We start from the raw sequence: 13,980 nt of genomic DNA, 5'->3' as shown, positions 1-13,980 counted from the left end.
AATTTATTCTGTATGCTTTATTAATTATTTATCATGTTTAATTTATTTTGTTAGACTTAATTTCCTTTCTCTTTATACAGTTGAATTTTGATTTAATAAACCTCTATTTATCAAATTTCATTATTTGAAAGACTTTTTTCTCTGTATTTGATTTTAAACAGGAGATCAAATAAAAACCCTATTTTAACAAATAATTTAAATAAAAAATAATAATAAAAACTGAGAAAACTAAATTTATTCAATATATATAGCANTATTTATTTCACATCTTTTTTTTTAAATTAAAAAAACATTGTTTTTTAAATTATTATTACAGATGTTGGTACATGTTCAGGAAGTAAAACAGCAAAAATAATCTCCATATTGACAGAAAATGTTGCAATTGCATCATCTATTGCATTGCTTTTCCTTTGATGCATTGCATCTTTTATTATTTTCAAATTTGAAATATTGCAAAATTAAAATTATTAAACAGTTAAGCAACTTTTCCCCATTAATGATTAAAAGACACTTTTTCAATAAAAAAGAAACAATTAGAACAATTAATTTATTTCATACAAAAAATTTAGTACATGCATTTATGCAGTATATAAGCATTTGATAGCAGTAAATATATTAATTCATTGTATAATTTATCAAATATTAAGTATTTTACATTTTAACAGTTTCATATTTAAATCAAAATGTATAGTTAATAATAACAATGTCTTCAATCAAAATACATTTTAAAATATCAGCAGTTTTACGATTAACTGCCTGAGTTCTTGGTTGAAAATAAAATCAGATGCCCACAATTACTGTATTTCTTTTCCTCTGAAAAATAAAACAAATACTTGATAAAATAATAAAAAAAAATAATGCATCAGATTCAAAATAAACAAATAAAAAGATACTTGGTATAAATTTATGCATAGAAATATTTCCAGTTTAAGCTTATAAAGTAAAATACTAAAGTAAACGTTGAAAATACTAAAACGTTAATTTAAAATATATTTTACGTTAAACACATTGTACCTTATGTCTTGAACGAAACATATGGTAACCAAAATAAAACTGGGTTTGAATAAATTTTAGAATTATTCTATGAATTAAATTTACATTGATATAGGAAAATAAACGTTTTATGATCACACTTAAAAAAGAAATACACTGGGAACAATTTTTTTTGTTCGTTGTTTTTTTGTTCTGTTGTATGAGATTTTTTAACAGATATCAGATACTTTCATCCCGCTGATTACAAATCTTCAAGCGGTTTCTCTCTCCAAACTACAGATTTTTTTAAAAATTAAATTTTTAAATCTTTTTTTGACAAAATGTACAAGTTTAAAAGCGTTATATATAACAGAAGGTCACGTTAATGTTCCGAGAAACTTTTAGATAAACTAGGGCACATCACCAGGATAAAATTTGCATGGGAACTCGTGGCTAGATAAGTCATCATACACCGCTAGGGGCGCTTCCCCTATTATGAACTGTTTCTTTGTGTTTTTCTGAACAGGTCGTAATAGAGAAGTACCCCAAGCTGTGTATGATGGCAATTATGGGGATGGATTCTTATGCAGATGCCTGATGATGAGCTCTAATTCCCTTAGAAGCTTGTCATAACATTTACGCAATACTCTATTATGTATAAAGTTTTTAAACTTGTGCGTTTCGACAAAAGCTAAACAAAATATGTCATTTTAAAAAAAAATCTGTAGATTTAGAAGTAAAACTAATTTCAGATTTGAAATACCCACACCTTAGACAGGCAAGTATTTTTATAAAAGCAACAAAAATGTTTTTTTTTCTCCAGTTTAATAAATCAGTATTTCTCTCAGTATAACTTTACCTATTTTAAGTAGGATGCAATTTATAACTATTATTTAAACTCCTAACTTCTTTCTATAAAAAGATTTACTTTTTCTTTCTCAAAATATTTAATTAATAAGGTATTTGTGAGTCAAATTCCATAATGAATTAGTTATTTTGGTACTAACAGAATTTAAATTTTAGTACTAACTTAGTTGTTCAGTCATTAATTCATTTTTCTAACATAACTCATTATTTACTGTATTTTTATCCACTTATTTAACCTATTTTGTATTATGGTTTAAAATATTATGCAGATAAATGTAAACTATGGTGGCACAGCTCAATAGTTTCCCCCCATATATTGAAATAAAAAGTTTATGTTTTAAATAAAAGCAATTGTCTAACAGATTAATCAAATGGTTTAAAGTAATTAAACTTAACAGAATTTAGATTTTATATTTTTTAAGTATACAAACTTAGAATTAATTATTGTTATGTTGAAAATTAGTACAAAACCCATCAGCACATGTCTACTGGTATCTACAAAAATTTATTATCTCAACTTTTCGGGATAATGTGCATGATAAAAAGTCAAATTTTTATACTTTTTTTCTTTGTTATCTAGTTACAATTATGGAAAAGACACATTCAGTTTTTAATATTTTTTTGAATTTCTCTAGAAATATAGAAATACTTAGAGGATCATTTAGTAGTTTTGAAAATGCTTAGTTCATGCAATTTTTCGTACTTTACAATAAAGGTAAAAACTTTCATGGGTTTAAGGGACCAACAATAAATAGTAAAAGAAAACCAGTATTGTTGGACACTCAAATCGAAAAATTTTTTGCAATAAACATATAACTTCTATCTATAACTTTGGTTGTTATTTGCAATAACTGCATAAAATTTCGTAAATCTAGTTTAAATATTTAGTAAAATATAAACATAAAACAAACAAAAAAAAACTTTTTTTTAAACTTAGGTATCGTTGCTATAGTTTTGAAAAGATTTAGTAAAATTAACTAAAATTTTAAGAGGATTTAAAACTAATTACAAAATTATTGTTTTAAAATTTGTTAAAAAAAATTCGCGAGATATTAGAATTAAAAGTAGCTTGTAGTAGCTTCTTGTACTGCACAAGTGCAGAAAAAAATTTAAAGTTGCTTTTTTCATAATTTTTAGTGAATCATATTTGGCAACTAATGGAAAAAATTTGATTTATATATCTTTAAAAGTTTCAAATAATTTTCTAAGTAGTTTTTGTACTTTCTTTAAAAAAAATAAGGTTTGATAAGGGGTTTTTCACATATTTAATTTTGTTCTTGCTGTCCAGTTATTCTAAGGTAGTGTAATTTGAAATACTTAATAATAACATTTGTGGAAAATATCTGTTTATTTTGAGCTTTCTTTTAAAAAGTTAAAAAACTACTTTGAAAATAGCTTAAAACTTTTTACGTTTTTTTGTATATTTAAATCGGAATTTTTTCATTAGTTGCTAAATACGATGAATTACAAAATTACGAAAAAATTAATTTAAACTTTTTTTGCACATGCACATTACAAAAGAACTATAATATACTACATTACAAAAGAACTACAATATCTGGTGCATTTTTAATTTTAATATACTCCAAAAAATTTGTTTAATTTTACTGAATATTTTTACAGCTATAGCAATAAATCATAAAAGAAAAGAATCAAGAAAAGAAAAGAATCATAAAAGAAAAAAATTAGTTTTTTATAAAAATGTTCACATCGCCATAAATATTTAAGCTAGATTTACAGTTACAAGTAGATTTACAGTTACATTTATGCAGTTACTGCTTGATTTTCAGGCATAGTGTGTTAAAAAAATACTTGCTTTCTTTCAGAATTTATTGTCGGTCTTTCAAACCTGTGAATGCTAAAATCGTATTAACTAAACATTTCTTAAGTTATAAAATAGTGTGCTAAGTAATTTCATGAGAAATTCGAAAAAATATCAAAATCTGAAAGTCTCTCTTCCATTGTTGTAGGGTAGTGTACATCAAGTATTTTTTAATTTTAAAAATGTAAGCTTTATCCAAATTAGTTTTCTTTTTAGGATGCATTAAATATCCTTTCGTCTAATAGCTATGTTCTGTATATCTTATTAGGTTATGATCACTTTAAAAAAAATATTATATTTTAAACTTAATCTCTCATTTAATAAACATAATGGTTATCATTAAAGGAGTAGACATGGAAAAGTAGGTTTTTATCTATCAATAACGTTTTACGTCATAAATGCTTTATTAATAAAAAAAACTACAGTGAAAAAAAAGAGTAAAGTGTACACATTTTCTAATTTACAATAGCTAGAATGAGAATTTTACTGATTTGTTCTCTCATTTAAAGTAGCAACAAAATTTTAAAATATAATTTCTTTAGACCTTCATAAAAGAATAAGAGAAGATTGCAATTTGGATTTAAATAAACATTTAGGAAATTAAACATTTAAAAATAATAACATAAGAACTGAACAAAATTTATTTCATTAAAAATTACTTGTCACATTTTTTAAAATTTTGTTGTTTCACAAAAGAGGGGCTGTGCTCCTCAAGCCTTTTCCTTTACTAAGCCCATATTTAAAACGCATTGCTGTTAACCTGAAGTAATGTGGTCTTAATCAAATTTATGTAATTAAATACTTTTACCTAGTAATGACCGAGAACCTCTAATTGTTTTGCGAGACTTTAACCTTAGGCCATGGGCATTTTTCCAATTTTCAATAATCACAGTAGCCCATCCTTCTGTAACAATGGGATGTGTAATTTCCTTCAAATTGGAATAGTGAGAAAATCCATTTTTGATAAGCACTTTAATACCTTTATCCTAAAAGAAAAGAGAAAAAATATTATTGACAAAGAGAATCAGCTGTATAAAAATGCTAATTATTTTTTTCATAAATTTATTGATGACTTTAAATGAGCTTTAAATAATACATTTGAAACAAAATTCTAATCTGCTTTAGAATTGTTTAGAAAAAATGGTTTAAATATTAAACAGGGTGATATTTAGTATTTTAAAAACTTCTGTCCCAAAAAAATTAGATTAAGTGTATATATATATATATATATAAGAGATAAGTATAAAACATTTTAAAATATGAAGCATCATCATCTGTAAAAAAGCAATCTCTAAGAATATATTTCAAATCTGTAATCATTTAAAAGCTTTTACAAATTGTAAATTAAACATAATTATTTCATTAATGTATCAAGAAATTAAATGGTATTAATTTTATTATTCCCTTTTAAGTATTCCCTTGCTTGTAAGATATATTGAAGAGATCTATATAATTGTTGTCAAGGTTAAATTTTTCTCTTATAATCATTGGACATCCTAGATAATGTAACTTTAAATTGGGTTTCCCTACTGAAATAAAACTGCATTTAAAAATTCTTTGTTTTCATTGATTCTGAACAGTTTATACACAGTTTTTTTAACAACAGTTCTATAATATTGAAAAAAAAAGATAAATAACTAGGTATCAAAATTATAAAATATTAAACATCATTATCTGAAAGTAAACGACCTCTAAAAATACATTTAATTCTAATATGTAGTCATTTAAAAAAATTTCTGAAAATAGTATACCTTAAAATCTAATAGTATATCTTAAATAGTATATCTTTTTAATTTTAAACCAAATATTTTAACTAATGTTTTAAAAAGGTTAGCAGTAAGGCCCGGATTTTAATGACTTTTGCATTTTTGGACATTTTTTGTCATTTAGAGCATTTTTTTTAGATTTATAGGGCATTTTTTTAAAATTTTGGGGCGTATTTTGCATTTTAAAGCATTTAAGTTTTTTGTTAATTTTTTCTGAGTTTTTATTATTTTTGGGGCATTTTTATTACATGAAATGCAAGATTTGTCTTATAATTTTACATTTCATATTCCCTCAATACCACCTGCATGCCATTATGTTTTTCTACTCTTGACTATAGTTGACTATCAAAACTAGTTCATGTTACTTGTTTTGCACATGCACTTCATCGTGTTCCGAAGAGATCCGTGAAAAATACTCTGATGTAGACAATCTGGTGTCAAATGTGAAAAAGATTTTTCTGAAACCCCGATATCGTCAAGAATGTTTCAAAACATTTGCTCCTAGTCTGGCTTTGTCCCCTAAACAAGTAATCACACGATGGGGTACCTGATTTGATGCATGCTTAATTTTAAGATAGTGAAGTCCATCGTCTGTAGTTTTTTGATTCAGAAAATGCTGCATCAATTAAGATAGCTCAAAACGTGCTGGCCTCTGATAAAATCGAAGGAAACTTAACATTTATCAAGTCTAACTTTGCTACCATATCCTCGACAATTACAAGCTTGGAGAAACAAGAATTAGAACTTTGCGTTGCAATAAATTATATTGACATAGTGAGTCAAATGTTGCAAAAAGCAAGGGGAAAGATAGGACAAAGTGAAGCAGCTAAATTGAACAAAGTTTTGGAGAAGAACACTGGCTTCCAAACAATGAAGAAAATCTCTAGGATATTAACAGGTGAAGCAACATCTTTTCAAATTGATGAAGAATTGTCAGTAAGTGAGACCGTCTTTTTCAAGTACACACCAATAACATCAGTAGACGTTGAAAGAAGCTTCTCCAAGTATAAAAATTAACTTTTAGACAAGAAGCGCTCGTTTACATTTCAAAATATGAAAAAACATTTAATAATTCAATGTAATTCTGATATTTAATAATATTATGAGATGGAAGTTGTTATATTCATTAAAGGTTTTATACAGAATAAAAATGTTTTGGAGTTAATATATTTTCCTTTTTTTTTGTTATTTTAGAATATAAAACATATTTTGCAAACTTTAATGAACGTAGAACAAGTATTGCATTGCTTTATATTTTTTGAAATGACTCATAATAAACATTAAAGAGTAAAACATTGTTTTAGTTCAATATTTTTACTTTATTTAAGTTCTTAGCACAATTTTCGCATTTTCAGAGCATTTTTTGCACTTTTTAAGGGCATTTTTTGCATTTATTAAGAGCATTAGTTGAGATTTTTTAGGCCATCAAAATCCGGGCTCTGGTTATCAGTATTTAAATGGTTGCTTTAAGGAAATTTGAGATTTATTGATTAATTGAAATTAAATGAAATATTATAATGAAAAAGCTAATTAATAAAATTAATTTGTAAATAGTGCTTAAAAAATAATATTTGTAAATTATTTATGACATGATATATGAATAGACTTCATTTATTTATTCAAGGTTTATGTAGATAACCTTTATAAAATTGAAATAACACAAATATTACTGTCCTGTAATAAATAATTTAAAATCCATTATTACTTACAATATATATTTTTATACTTTACATTTTGTTTCTTTTGAAAAGGAATTAGAAGTCAATAAAAATTTTAGGGCCCATCAACCAGTACTTTCATGAGCGTCACAGGGGTCCAATCTTTGAGGGGGTGGTTTTAAAATACACAGTCAGAATAGTTCTCTAACATAAAAAAATATATAAATAAATCTTTATTATCTTTATTATTAAATCTTTATGACTGAGTTTTTTATTTTTAATATTTATTTTTAATTTAATAGTGAGATCAGTTCTTCAAAATACATTTTTTCATAACTCATAATGAATTCAAAACAAACATAATAGCAAGTATAAAATTAAAAAGTACCGTAATACAAGTGTTGCTTAGATTTATCCATCTTAATTTCTTGAAAACTATTAACCATGGAATAATTTCATCTGTTAAAGGATTATCTGCAAATATATTATAAAATTTTATCAAAACTATTATGAGAGCTGTAAAAAAAAAACTTATTAGAAATATTAAATATCTTAATCTGTTTTTAATGATAACAGTATAATTCTATCACATATTTGCCAATGAAATAAGATAACTGAGATTTTACTAGCAAAATTTTTTAGGGTATCAGTAAACTTTTGATAGATCATGCATAAACATGTAAGTTAAAAAGAGAAATACAAAATTGGAAATAATATAAGCACTAACATTTAGTGAAGTAGAAAATATGTATATAAATCTTAATCTAAAGAACATTTTTTTTAAACCATTATTTATAATTACTTAAACATTAACACTCAATACACTGCAGTACTGGCAATAGCACTACCTGTTGAGGACTAAGAGAAGTATTTTTTGCCATCAGCAGATATTTTATCGCATTTTTTTTTTTTTTTAATTTCTTCAACGAATATGGAAAAATTTAAGAATATACGGATAAACAGGAGATATTAGTAAAATAGAGGAGTCTTCGTTAAAAAACAGGACACTTTGCAGGTATGCTATCATGGAAAATCTATACAATCATGGTGTGTAGCCAATAGTGAATCTAAATCAATAATCAGAAGGCAAAGAAATACTTAGTGGAGGGGTTTTTAAATTGTAAACAGACGAGCTGAACATTATAGTTGGCTAGAACTTTTATAAGAAGTTATTATAAATCCTGTCATTTTAATGATATAAATATGACAAAGTAAATATAAACTTAAGGCCGCGGTTGAGATGGGCTGATTCGGTGGAGTCTGATTTCCTTGCAAGCAATGAAAAGAATTTGAGATCAAAGATAAATTTGAAGTTTTAATGGAAAAATCTTCAGACGAAGGCATTGGCCCACATTAGGCTGTCTGACCAACTATGATGATGATGAAATAAAAACATAAGTATTGAAAATATTTCAATTCTTTTTTATAACTTTTGATGGTAAATAGTAATTAACTAACCTGACAAATCTATACATTCCAAGTGTTTAGGACCTTTACCAAACATTCTAAATGGAATTGATATCTTTCGAATAACTGTATTTTTTAAACCATTTTGTTTCAGACAAAGTTTTCTTAAGCTATAAGAAATAAAAACAATTTTAAAAATGAGGTACAAAAATTTATATTAAAATACAAGTATTCAAAATTCGCATCACAGAAATATAAGGTTATTAAGCTAAAACCAAGTTCCACCTTTACAACCAGGAAATTTACAAAAAATATGACAAATTCGGTGGGACCGACATTGTGAGAACTTTTAAAGCATCACGCATTAGGGGGCTGGGCCACCTCTTCAGAAATTCTGATGCCGTCCCTGCCAAAAAAGTGACTTTTTCCACAATTGAAGGGACGAGACGTAGGGGACGACCACCTACAAGATGGATAGACGACGTTGAAAGGGACCTCAAGCTATTGGGAGTCAACCGATGGCGGGCCGTCGCACCGGACAGGGCCAGATGGAGGAAAATATGCGAGTCAGCCTTGGCCTGTGAAAGGCAGTTGCGCTTATGAAGAAGAAGAAGCTAAAAAATATAATTCTTAAAAATAAATTAACAAACTTTCATTACATAACCCTAAATAATTTTAAAAAAATGTAGGATTTAAACATAATTTTTTTCGTAAATTAAATATATTGTTTTTAATTACATATATTGAAATACATCAAAATTAATCAATGACATATTATCAGAAACATTTATGATTAAAATAAAGCAGAGTTGCTACAGTTTTAGGAACTCTGAGCAAAACATATTAATCATATTTTCAAATTTTATAATAGTAAAATGTGACTGATAAAATTTTTAAGTTTCTTGTTCCAGTGAAAAACTTTTAATTGCAACTAATATCAGCCCAAAAATTTTAATATACAGTTATATTTCTATAATTCAAAAACTGTATTCTTGTAATGTAACATTCTTCAGTTTTGAAAAGTAAAACATGAATACAATTATCACTGAACAGTAAGAATTACACACTGAATAGTAATTTTGTTGGATTCAATACTAATGATGAATATGTAGCGAACTAATAATATACTTCAAACTGAATAACACATTAATTAGAATTTGCCTCCAAATATTCTTTTTTTTTTCACAATCAGATCTTCATGCTAAAAATTTTGTTACATTTAAGGAAAATAAAATTAAAAAAAATATTAAAATATATCATCAAAAATATTAAAATATAATCGACTGAAAAGAGTAAATCTGGTAGAGCATAGATTTTCTTATCGTTACCTAGCCTAAAATAATTGCCAAGCGTTGACGACTTCTAGGCGAAATTAAACATCACAGGAAGGGACCAACTCAAAGAGTATAACTCACAGTCAACCCTCTTTATATTTTAATTAAAATTTTTGTAAATTTTAAATTTCTTTTTAATAGATTTGCGATTGTAATTAGCGTAAACAGGTACCAAGACGGATCTATCCCCTTTTTTTCATAACACTTTATTTTATTGAAATTACTTTCATATATATAAGAACTCATTCATTAGAATCGAAACAATTACCACATAACAAAATGAAGTTTTATATTTAATATTTTCACGCTGTTTATTGACCAGATTATGATGGAAATGACGTTAATTATTAGTATGGTAATTGGAGAAATTTATAAATCAAACTGTGATTTATAGATTAAAAAATTATTCATTCACCATATCATGTCAGAAATACACTCAGTTATCTCATGATTATTTCCCAAAGAGCAATGACAAAGACATAATTCTACGAGAGGAGGTAGAAGTTTTATAATGGAGCTAAAATATTCATTTATTACAATTAAACTGTAAGATAAATTGAGAGTTCTTAAGACACTATAACCGTAAGCTGTCACAAAAATGTGTAATATTTTGGACAAAGTAAGTTCTGAAACATTTTTGAACAGAACACCATCTTCAGCCAACTGTTTTTCACGGAAAATAAATTCATCAAAAATTTTCTTTCCAACTATTTCAGGAAATCCTATTAAAGTCTCGATATCTTCAACATTTGAGGAAATGAATTTTAGAGTAATATTAAATAAACTGAGGGGTTTACTACTATGATAAGTCATTTAAAAAAATAGTTAACGAATAATGCTCATAATTTTAAAACGCCAGTTGAATGAAAAGTTTTGTTTTGTTTCTTTCGTATTTTGTGGTACAGCAATTATTTTCTGAGGTTCGTACATATAAGAAGTTTGCTTTTAGCTTACATAGACTTTTTATTTTTCATAAAGTTTGGTTTAAGCGGAAAAATGAATTCATAAGAAGTGGTTATGTAACATGGTTTTGTTGTTGTTTCGCCCATAAATTCATCCGAATTATGAAATAATGCGTCATTTTACATCCGTTTCCCGGATTTTACTTGGAATGACAAGTACTGCTCTATGGTTTCAGAACATCAACGTTATTAGCTTATCTCGTCAAAAAGTTTGTTCAAATTTTCCAAATATAGTACGAACTATGACTGAAAAAACAACAGTTTCAAGCATTCATGCAGCTCATATACATGAAATTCACGATGTTCCTTTTAATGTATTAATAAGATCTTTTCCTTCCGAATTAGATGAAGATAAAGTTTTGAGCTTAATGGAAACATTAAAGGTAAACGGAAATAAAATATTTAAAAAATATTATATAATTATTACTTATAATTTAACTGATTTGCATATTAAGTTTATCTAAATCAGTAATGGTAAGTTTCTTCCACGGTGAAAAACAACATGGGTAGGTTCCAACAAAAGTGAAAGAAATAAAAATAGAGAAACTCTTTTTCAAAAATAAATATCAAACATTGAAAGCGTTAAGCAGTTTATATTTGCAATCTAGTTTAAATGACTGTATTAATTTCCTAGCATTAAATTAATGAAAACTGAAAAGCGGGGATATTTCCATATCGTGATCTGTCGCGCCAACTACAATTAAGGTGCCAAATAGATTTTAAACTTGCAAATTTTAAAACAAAAAACACGTAGATGTTTGCCCAGGGGTGGTTACGAGTTATACCTTTCGAGTTTGACCCTCTCCTTGATGTTTTTTTATAGTTTCAGGGTGGGCCACTGCCCCGAAGTTGCCAAGACTTGGCAACTATTCTGCCACAGATCACGTTACGGAAATCCCTCCTAAGAAGCACTAATTAGAGAATAAAATAAATTCAAAGAATTACGAAAGACATTAATCTTTCTATACATTACATAAATGAGTATCGTAAAATCTTATTTCATAATTATATAAAGAATTCTTAAAATATCACAAACAAATTTTATTAATAATTACTATATTAATAAATCATATACTAAACTTATACAGTACTACAAATTGAATTTAGAATTACGAATTGCACACCAATTTTTGAAATCAAATGCTGTTAAGTGAATACTCAAACAGACTAATAAATAATATGATATATAGATTTTAAAATTTGTCATAAAATTAAATTAAATTTTTTAAAAAAAAATTGTATTTTGTTACAAACTTATAATTTTGAGGCACTTAACTAAACATATACACAACTACAAATCACAAATCGAACTTAGAATTTACAAATAGCACATAATTTTTAAAATCAAATGCTGAAGTATAAATACTCAAACAGACTAAAATTTTAAAATTAGGTAGACAACTAGAATAAAAAATCTGAAAATGTTTTTTTTTAAGAGTTTAAGTGGAAAAAATTTTAGTTTCCTAACACTTTATTAAATTTAAGTTATTAAAATTTAAGCTATTCTTATAATATTCATTGTGAAATAATTGTATGTCATTTTTAGGTACTTTTTTTTTTTTTTTTTAAAGTTTATGGGAAAAAACTTTTAGTTCCCTGACACTCTATTAAATTTAATTTATTAAAATTTAAGCTATTCTTATAATATTCATTGTGAAATAATTGTAAGTCATTTTTAGGCATTAAGGTTTTTTTTTTAATGAGTTTATGTGAAAAACCTTTAGTTCCCTGACACTTTATTCAATTTAATTTATTAAAATTTAAGCTGTTCTTATAATATTCATTGTGAAATAATGGTGAGTTATTTTTAGTTACTTAGGTTGTTTTTTTTAAAAACAAGTTTATGTGAAAAACTTTTAGTTCCCGGACACTTTTTTAAATTTAATTTATTAAAATTTAAGCTACTATTCTTATGATATTCATTGTGAAATAATTGTAAGTCATTTTTAGTTACTTTCTTCTGGTTCTATGTACCAGATTCTTCTGGTCAAAATACTGTCCCCGATCAAAATATAAAAATTTTTATTTTCTAGAATCCTGAATCACGAGAAAATGTGCCACCAGTCGATGTCCTGTGGATAACAGGGAGAGAAGGCGGAAACTATTACTATTCTTTTGGTGGATGTCATCGCTACGAGGCTCATAAAAGACTTGGTCTTCCAACAATTAGGTGCAAACTAGTTAAATCTACAATAAATGATTTGAGACACTACCTAGGGGGATCTACTCCTGACTTAAAATGAATAATTTTATTATTATTTATGTATTGAAAGAGATATATATTATGAAAATTTTTAGAAGTTTTAATAGAGTGGATGATAAATACACAAGATTCGAATCATTTTGAATACATTTGTTTAAACTTTTTAAAAAATTATGAATTTTTTTTTCAGTGTCTAAAACTGTTTTGGATTTTGGAAAAAGATTGTTTCCATACAGCTTTCTGTGATTAAAAGTTAGCTCATGAACTTTAACAGATAAAGCGTTACAAATAGGGTATGTCGGGTCATCAACATTTCTCCAGAACAAAGTTTCCTTGGTTTGATATTTTCCATAAAATTATAATAGAAGAGTAATTTTTTATTAAATTTTTTTTTGGGGAGGAGGGGGGAAGCAACACAATATTTTCATACAATAAAAAAATTTTTAGCAATTTTCTTTTCAATTAGAAACCTAATTTCCTCAGTGAATTTTTTTTTTTCTAAAATTTTATCAAAAATTTCCCCAGGGCTGTCTGAATTTTCCCCTAACTTTGTTTGTGAACATATTCTGCAGCACTGTGGTCATCTAAACTAGTGCCTTGACTGGAGACATAAATAAACAAAAGAAAACTTTATGAATGAAGGTGATCTGGTCACTTTTAGTTGAATTTAAAAGGCCGGTGAATATGAAGTATATTTTTAAATGCATTAAGGATATTGACTTTTTTCTATTGGAATAGTTTAGTTAATAAAGTTTTAGTTTATAACAACTCTTAAAACAATGCAAGTTTGTTTTATTTGAAAGATATTAACTAAAGCAAGGTTTGTACAGTTCTTAAAAGTTATATAAAGTGTTAGTAAAACTAATTAAAGATGTATATTTTAACATCAATTAAATATTTCTAAATTAAAATATATCAATTTGAAAAATCTAATAGTTTAAAACATTTATTTTACAGTGAAAGCAATCAAAAACAATGTTGCAAAATAA

The 13,980-nt window shown here is 26.1% G+C and overlaps 2 protein-coding genes across 2 annotated transcripts; one reads left to right on the top strand and one right to left on the bottom strand.

The window, feature by feature from the left end:
* Positions 1-533: 533 nt before the first annotated feature.
* LOC122269720 (leucine-rich repeat-containing protein 42) lies at positions 534-10,737 on the bottom strand. Its single transcript, XM_043044110.2, has 5 exons — positions 10,242-10,737; positions 8,544-8,662; positions 7,474-7,559; positions 4,470-4,647; positions 534-813 (listed from the first exon to the last, which is right to left on the bottom strand). The coding sequence occupies exons 1-5, from the start codon at positions 10,637-10,639 to the stop codon at positions 749-751; spliced, it is 846 nt and encodes a 281-aa protein (XP_042900044.1). The 5' UTR covers positions 10,640-10,737; the 3' UTR covers positions 534-748.
* Positions 10,738-11,030: 293 nt separating this feature from the next.
* On the top strand, positions 11,031-13,031 carry LOC107448169 (sulfiredoxin). Its single transcript, XM_016063286.4, has 2 exons — positions 11,031-11,171; positions 12,822-13,031. The coding sequence occupies exons 1-2, from the start codon at positions 11,031-11,033 to the stop codon at positions 13,029-13,031; spliced, it is 351 nt and encodes a 116-aa protein (XP_015918772.2).
* The last annotated feature ends 949 nt before the right edge of the window (positions 13,032-13,980 follow it).

The sequence above is a fragment of the Parasteatoda tepidariorum genome, chromosome 9, assembly GCF_043381705.1.
Source record: "Parasteatoda tepidariorum isolate YZ-2023 chromosome 9, CAS_Ptep_4.0, whole genome shotgun sequence".
Classification (NCBI taxonomy): domain Eukaryota; kingdom Metazoa; phylum Arthropoda; class Arachnida; order Araneae; family Theridiidae; genus Parasteatoda; species Parasteatoda tepidariorum.
This window is presented reverse-complemented; position numbering and strand designations above follow the sequence as displayed.

Bases quoted from the DNA above. Each gene is read 5' to 3' on its own strand.
- LOC122269720 (XM_043044110.2), bottom strand. From the start codon at position 10,639: ATGACTTATCATAGTAGTAAACCCCTCAGTTTATTTAATATTACTCTA. The intron at 8,663-10,241 runs GTGAATGAATAA...TATTTCTTATAG, and splicing joins TGTATTTCTGACATGATATG to CTTAAGAAAACTTTGTCTGA. The intron at 814-4,469 runs GTAAAAGTATTT...TTTATTTTTCAG, and splicing joins AGGTTCTCGGTCATTACTAG to AGGAAAAGAAATACAGTAAT.
- LOC107448169 (XM_016063286.4), top strand. From the start codon at position 11,031: ATGACTGAAAAAACAACAGTTTCAAGCATTCATGCAGCTCATATACAT. The intron at 11,172-12,821 runs GTAAACGGAAAT...TTTATTTTCTAG, and splicing joins GCTTAATGGAAACATTAAAG to AATCCTGAATCACGAGAAAA.